The sequence below is a fragment of the Lactuca serriola genome, chromosome 5 (assembly GCF_051521515.1).
Source record: "Lactuca serriola cultivar US96UC23 chromosome 5, Lser_US96UC23_V15, whole genome shotgun sequence".
Lineage (NCBI taxonomy): Eukaryota > Viridiplantae > Streptophyta > Magnoliopsida > Asterales > Asteraceae > Lactuca > Lactuca serriola.
This window is the reverse complement of record NC_136412.1, coordinates 48,916,683-48,923,827: the sequence shown is the minus strand read 5'-3', so window position 1 is coordinate 48,923,827 and position 7,145 is coordinate 48,916,683. Positions and strand designations below refer to the sequence as shown.

The following is a 7,145-nucleotide window of genomic DNA, read 5'->3' as shown; positions in this document are numbered from 1 at the left end:
ATCTGACTCGTCGAGTTGATCACTTAAAACACGCGACCAAATTCGTTCGTACTTTACGAGTCAGGACATGCAACTCGTCGAGTTGACCTTTCGAAATGAAAATAAAACTGTAAAGTTTATACCTGAGAATCGGGGTGTTACCCAACGACAAGCGGGGCCTGTGAGAAACATATATGTATATCGAGCGGGGCTCGATGCCAGGCGAGGCCTGATGTCGGACTCTGTCCGATGCTAGACGGGGCCCGATGAAGGGGGCAGGGGCCCAATATTTGTGATTATGTGTATGGTATGTGGTAATTTGGGGAGACTCACTAAACTTCGTGCTTACGATTTTCAGTTTTGGTTTCAGGTATTTCCAGTTGCAAAGAGAAGAGCTCGGGATGACTGCATTGCACACACATCACGATGTTTGGCCTGAGATGTTTACTATGATATTATGATTTGGAAACTCTGATAATAATGTTTTTGTGATACTATGATTTATGTTTTGATAAGATAATTTTATTAATTATGGTTTATTAAATGATTTAAAAATGAAATTTTTTGTCATAATTTTTGGGATATTACATGGTTACCTTGGTTTTATGGAAATAAGCTTTACTAATGATTTATTAATCTAAAAAGAAAAAATTTTATGTCATGATTTTCGGGACGTTACACCTATTTTCATGATATTTATTTTTGAAACATTCTGATATGACTTTACTTTTGAAACAACGGTTCATTTTTGTAAACAATTATCGGTAATGGTGGTTTTTAAAAATTTTAAATCTTTATGAATTTTTGAGTGTTACACCTATTGATTTATTTAAAGAGTTCTTGGTAAATTATTACCTAATTATACATATAAGCACCATTTGCCAAACATTAAAAATTAACTTATTAATTTATTATGTTTTGATATCGAATAAACTCGATCAAACATTTTTTTTTAAACTTTGTTTTGACATGGGATAAGTTAATAAACATTTTTTAAAAAACATAAGTCGTTTAAATAAGAAATCCCAAACATCTCTTAAAGTTAAAAGGCCATAGATATAAGATAATATTAGAATAGCATGTTACAATTGTAAGGGGAGCATAAATCTTACTCCAAATCTCATTTCGTAATCAATCATAACATGATCGAAATTGTTTTTTTCTTGTAAAATCTTAAGATTGAAGAATAGAATCTCAAAATATATGTTATGGATATTTGTTTTTTTTTAGTTCTCCATTTTCTTTCTAAATAGTAAATACGGGTCGGTGAGGTTCACACGTCCCGATTCACTTAACTCGGCGTCCTTAAAACGCCAATAGTATCAACCCGAAATCTTTAACTTTCTAAAATGAACCGACGGCTGAACCGGGCTCAACCCCACAGATAGAGTAAACCCTGGATGTATATTAACCCCCCCTGATTCACCTCTCTCCGCCTCTCCCTCTGTCTCGTTGCGTCTTGCTCTTCAGTTCGATTGAAAAACCGCAACAATCAATCAATCTATCGATCGATCGGAAAACTATGTCGGACGAAGAGCATCAGTTTGAATCAAAGGCCGACGCCGGTGCTTCCAAGACCTACCCTCAGCAAGCCGGTACTATCCGCAAGGGCGGCCACATCGTCATCAAAAATCGCGCTTGCAAGGTTTACTTATTTCTCATAAGCTTCGATCTTTTAAGTTCTGATCTCGCTTAGCGGAATCCTTTTCTCTATTCCGTGTTAATATCTTCATCTGGTTTGAGTTGATTTGGTTTTGACTTCGAGTGTTAGGGTTTCACTTTTTGTGTATATTAGATTCAAGGAATGTTTGGATGTGCGTCTGATTATTGCGAAATTTCAGTTTGAGTTTTTTGGTTGAAAGTGGCTATGATTCCGATATTTTGATATTTTCGTGTCAAAGCATTTAGCTTTTCATTAGAAGCTACAGTAAGGGCTATTAGAGTTGACCATAGGTTATATGACCTAGATCTATTTCATTGAATCTCTTTGTTCTTGTGGGTTGTATCAATTGTTCACTGATTGGTAATTGCTGTATGGTGATATCTTGAGAGTCTGATCTTACTCAATGATTAATATAACCGTGTAGTATGTTATCTTGTTAGAAATTTTGTGTTTAATGCATTAAATTGTAACAGGTTGTTGAAGTTTCTACCTCCAAGACTGGGAAGCATGGGCATGCTAAGTGTCACTTTGTCGCCATTGATATCTTCAATGGTAAAAAGCTTGAAGATATTGTTCCCTCATCCCATAACTGTGATGTGAGTAATCAATCCACTTTTTTTTTCAGTCTTTTTGTCTCTTTTATAAAATTAACTTCTTTTTTTTTTTTTATAAAATATCTGTTTGCAGGTTCCTCATGTCAACCGCACTGACTACCAGCTAATTGATATTTCTGAGGATGGATTTGTATGGTTCATTCTATTCAAGCTTTGTTAATTGGTATTTTTTGTTCAAGTTATGATAATAGGAACTGATAAAAAAGAAAATCTGTTAGGTGAGTTTGCTGACTGAAAATGGAAACACTAAAGATGACCTCAAGCTCCCAACTGATGATGCTCTCCTGACTCAGGTATGTGGTTATGATGTGTGATTGTATTAATATAGATATATAAATGTTTTTGAAGATTTGAAGGAAGTGTTTTTTTTTTTTTTTTTTATATGGATGAATTGTAGATCAAGGATGGATTTGCAGAGGGAAAGGACTTGGTGGTGAGTGTGATGTCAGCAATGGGAGAGGAGCAGATCTGTGCTCTTAAGGATATCGGCCCAAAGTAGTAATCTACTTCTACTAAGTCTATAAATGAATCCATAAACACTTGTTGCTTGCATTATCAGCAGAATGTTTTCTGTTATAATAGTAGCAATCTACTCTACCACCTGGGTTTCGTATTACTGTTTGACTGTTATGTTTGGGTACCATGAACATAAAGTATTTTTACCTCCTCTTGTTATTTTGGATTATTTGGTCTGAAAAAGAAATTCTTATGTTACTATTTTGGATTATTTGGTTTAGAAATTCTTATTTTGAATTCATAAAAAGTCAGATTTTTTTAATTTAACCCACTAAGACATGGTTTATATGTTAAGCTAAAGATAAGCAACACCTATATATATATATATATATATATATATATATATATATATATATATATATATATATATATATATATACGTTCAGTTCAAAAAGAAATACTAGCTTAGCTGCTGTTTCTTTTTTAGTTTAGCCCATTACGTCAAAGAAACACCAGCTTAGCATATCATATGTGATAAGTGACTTAATGCATTCAAATTTGTATAACTGTTTCTTTTCACTCAACAGCTGATACAAAGAAAAAACCTAACCCGTGAAGTAGAGATGCAAAGTTAAATAAAACCCCTATGGTTTTATTTATTTATTTTGTTTTTTATATAGTTGCTAAAGTATTACCTTGTTATATCTCAACTATTGAATATTTAAATTACAATAAATAACATAGAAGCTATATAAATGCATCCTTTTGATTTATTAGTATTAAAATTTGATAACAATATGAAAAATCTAAAATAAGGGCCATACCCAAACAGACCCATAATCACCGGTAAGACATGACACAAAGAAAAAAACCCAAATTCAAGTCCTTTAGATCCGGGTTCTGATTTCTCTATTTGCTTATTTCTGTTCTTTAACTCCTGTGAATTTCTTTTACAATCGTCGATGACTAGCTTCCAAGTGCATTACGAACTTCAAATATAGTGAGGACCAAGGTGTTAGAGTTGATAGTTGTGGGTTTATTGTGAAAAATATCCTATAAATCAATGACCAATTTTGTAAATATTCATATTAATCTTTGTCACCATCGTTCTGACCTGGCAAAGCTTATCATTAACAACACTTGTCAAACTCCTTTCACAAAACGTCAAGATTCTCTTGTCACCTCGTCACCTTATCCGAAGATTAAGAAAACGAGAAATTATTCTGATATTTATTCACCGAAGCTAGGGAAATAAGATGGAATTAAAAAAAAAAAAGTAAATAAATGTATTTTTTATCTATAAAGAAAACTATCTGAGATGAGCGGAAAAGGACATGTAACATTCACCTCGCCCCTATAAAATCCCCAACTATTCGTGCTAAAGGAAAATAGTACACTGAATCTATATAACAATAGAAATTAAATTAATCTCCAATGGAACACGAAGAAGGTCGACCGAGAAGAGTCATAGTAGCAATGAAGGGACACCCAGGCACGGGCAAAACAACGCTTGCCCGCTTCATAGCCGCATCATTAAGATGCCCGCTCCTTGACAAAGACGACATACGTGACTCCACTTCTGCTATCGAAGCAGAAGTAGTGGAGTCACACACTGTTTCTAAACTCCTTAATGATCTTTCTTATCAAGTACTTTGGCGAATGGTCGAGACCCAACTCAGTCTTGGCCTGAGTGTTGTCATTGACTCGCCTCTTTCCCGCAAGAGTCATCTGGATCGGCTAGTTGAACTAGCCGATTCTTTTGACGGCTCTCAGCTTGTTGTGGTTGAGTGCAAGCCGAAAGACGAGAGTGAGTGGCGTCGTCGGCTTGAGAATAGAGGGAAAGACGGTTGTGGTGGCAGTTGGCATAAGCCCGCCACATGGCGGGATATGGAAAGGTTGTTGGAGGGTTATAACGGATGCACCGATTATGATGTAGGGGATATGCCGAAGCTAGTTTTGGATACTACTGTAGCGTGTGGTAAATTTGCAGAGCTTGTTGAGTCGGTTTTGAAGTTTCTTGATGCTTGTGCACATTTACATAAAGTTTCTGGTTAAACTAGTCATATATTAAAAGAATATCGTACTTTGAGTAAATAAATGTTACTCAATTCGAATGTGTATATTTAGTATGATTAAATAATTATTGTGTGATGGTTTTATTACGATTCATTTCCCTCGTGTTTTCGAGAGCAATGTTTATTTTCTTGGGCTTTTTTTAGTTAAATTTGTAGTTCCAATTTCGTTTTGAGCTGCTAAAATTGAAGGCCATTATTTTTGGTAATTGATGTTGAATGCTTTGGCAAATAAATTGATCTATCTACAAGTTAAATATTTGCACAAATCATAGAAACATTGAGTTTGCGTTTTATCAAGAGAAGTACAAAGCTTTTACATAAAAGAAAACCCCGAATGAGGACCAAAATGGACCAAAAATCTTAAAATTGAGGACCAAAAGTAAAAATTTTAAGAATTTAAAAACCAAAATTGGAAAACTAAACTATACTGAAGGACCGAAAATGTAATTTACTCGTGGCTGCATAATTATGCAATGATGCATTGTTGCCCCTCGAAAGAAAAGGAGTTCTTTGGGGCATTTATTCGAACACCTTCCATCCCAATTTCAGCAGTCCCCTCCAATTTCATAGAGGAGAGGCCGGAGAGAGGCAACATGAGCTCTAGTTCTCCTGCCCCCTCATCGCCGCAGCGGCATCGTGGCGGTGGCGATAATAGTAACAACGGGAAGGAGGAGAGACCGAGATTCTTTGACTCCATGACCAAAAAACTGTGCTGGGCCAAAGCCGAGATTGTCCCTGGAAGACACCCGGAGCGATGGCGTAAAGATGCCGCGGGCAACGTCGTCTGTAAGCGCTTCGGCAACTGTCAGGGATGTCTCTGCTTTGAATACGATCACATCATCCCCTTCTCGAAAGGTCTTTACAACTAACTCTGTAAGCTTCTCAAATATTGATCCGCTGTTGTGATGCATAGCCTTTGATGCTTAGGGAGTTGTGGAAGAAAATCCATCAAAATTTGTAGAAGCTAAAATTGTGTGATTGATTTTGTAGGTGGTGAATCGGTAGTTGAAAATTGTCAGATTCTTCAAACGAGGGTAAATAGAACCAAGTCGGACAAGGATCATCTTGACAAGACACAGTTGCGTGGTTACTCTTGTGATATCAACTTCACTGGTATTTCTTCTCCCTCACATCCCCCCACATTGATCATGAATTGAAATGTGTTGAGATAATATCCAAGGAAAAAATGCTTATTTTATACAAAGTTAACTGACTGTATCTAGTAACAATGACATGATATGGTTTACAGAAAAGGAGTTGGACATCATTGAAATGGCAGTTTATGGCGATGTAATTCGTCCAGGGAATCAATGTCGTTGCAGAAGCATCGATGAATTGCTTGGCAAGTACAAGCCTAAAGACCATACACCTGTCTGTACCTTGCCTTGAGACAGTCATCTTTTTTTATTTTTTTATTTTGTGGGTGGGTCCCAATTTCAAAGTAACAAAAAATGAGCTAAAGATATTCATAAATCCATTCACTCGGATCTTATGGTATGATTATTGTTGGTCTTTATTGTATAAGTTTTGTCTGCAAATTTGTATCACAGATACACACTTTGTGCTTGATATTTTGCCTGAATTCTCAATTTCCATAACATCTAACATCTTTTCACAGTGGATATTTTTGTTCCTCATTTTATGCATTCAACAATCAACATCATCAACCTTCATTTTCAACTTGGTTTGTTCATCAAGGTACCTCTAAAGCTTTACTTGATAATATTAGATCAACAATTGAAAAGATATCAATTCCAGTTTTGCTACCATTTACATATGTTTCAGAATAATGAAAATGCCTCATTTTATTAAATTCTACTATAAATCTGATTATGACAATAAACCAATTTCTTCAGATTACTAATGAAAAATATCAAGGTCTGTTTTCTTGCTGTTGTATGTATTTTGAGCATGTCAGAGTATAATGTGGACATATTTTTGTGTCCTAAAGTAGCATGCCTATGAAGAAATACTTGGAAGATACATAGATATAAAAATAGACAAATATTGGACATCTTTCCCATATTTGATCATCATGCTGTGACGACGTTGAGTTACGATCAGGTGAAGATTGAAGACAAAATTTCAAGTCCAGATTCATACTCCCTCCGTCCCAAAATTATTGTCCACAGAAAAAAAATACAAAGATTAAGAAAAAAAATCATTAGTTTTGTCTTTTTGAGTAAAATGATCATCTTGCCATTTTCTAAAAACAATAGGAAATGTGCATTTGTAATTATTGAAGTTTACTTTATTAAATGTTAGGGGTAATATGGTAAAAATGTATATCTACTTTTGGTAGTAGTGGACAGTAATTTTGGAACAAACTAAAATAGTAAGGTTGACAATAATTTTGGA

General features: G+C 35.0%; 2 protein-coding genes across 2 annotated transcripts; both read left to right on the top strand.

Annotated features, from left to right (window-relative positions):
- The first annotated feature begins 1,383 nt into the window (after nt 1–1,383).
- Nucleotides 1,384–2,970, top strand: LOC145052434 (eukaryotic translation initiation factor 5A). Its single transcript, XM_079000256.1, has 5 exons — nt 1,384–1,624; nt 2,116–2,238; nt 2,330–2,386; nt 2,475–2,549; nt 2,654–2,970. Exons 1-5 carry the CDS (start codon nt 1,502–1,504, stop codon nt 2,753–2,755), a joined length of 480 nt encoding a protein of 159 aa, XP_078856382.1. The 5' UTR covers nt 1,384–1,501; the 3' UTR covers nt 2,756–2,970.
- A 2,275-nt stretch (nt 2,971–5,245) lies between these two features.
- LOC145052433 (HNH endonuclease domain-containing protein) lies at nt 5,246–6,409 on the top strand. Its single transcript, XM_079000254.1, has 3 exons — nt 5,246–5,642; nt 5,778–5,900; nt 6,037–6,409. The coding sequence occupies exons 1-3, from the start codon at nt 5,261–5,263 to the stop codon at nt 6,174–6,176; spliced, it is 645 nt and encodes a 214-aa protein (XP_078856380.1). The 5' UTR covers nt 5,246–5,260; the 3' UTR covers nt 6,177–6,409.
- Nucleotides 6,410–7,145: the final 736 nt, after the last annotated feature.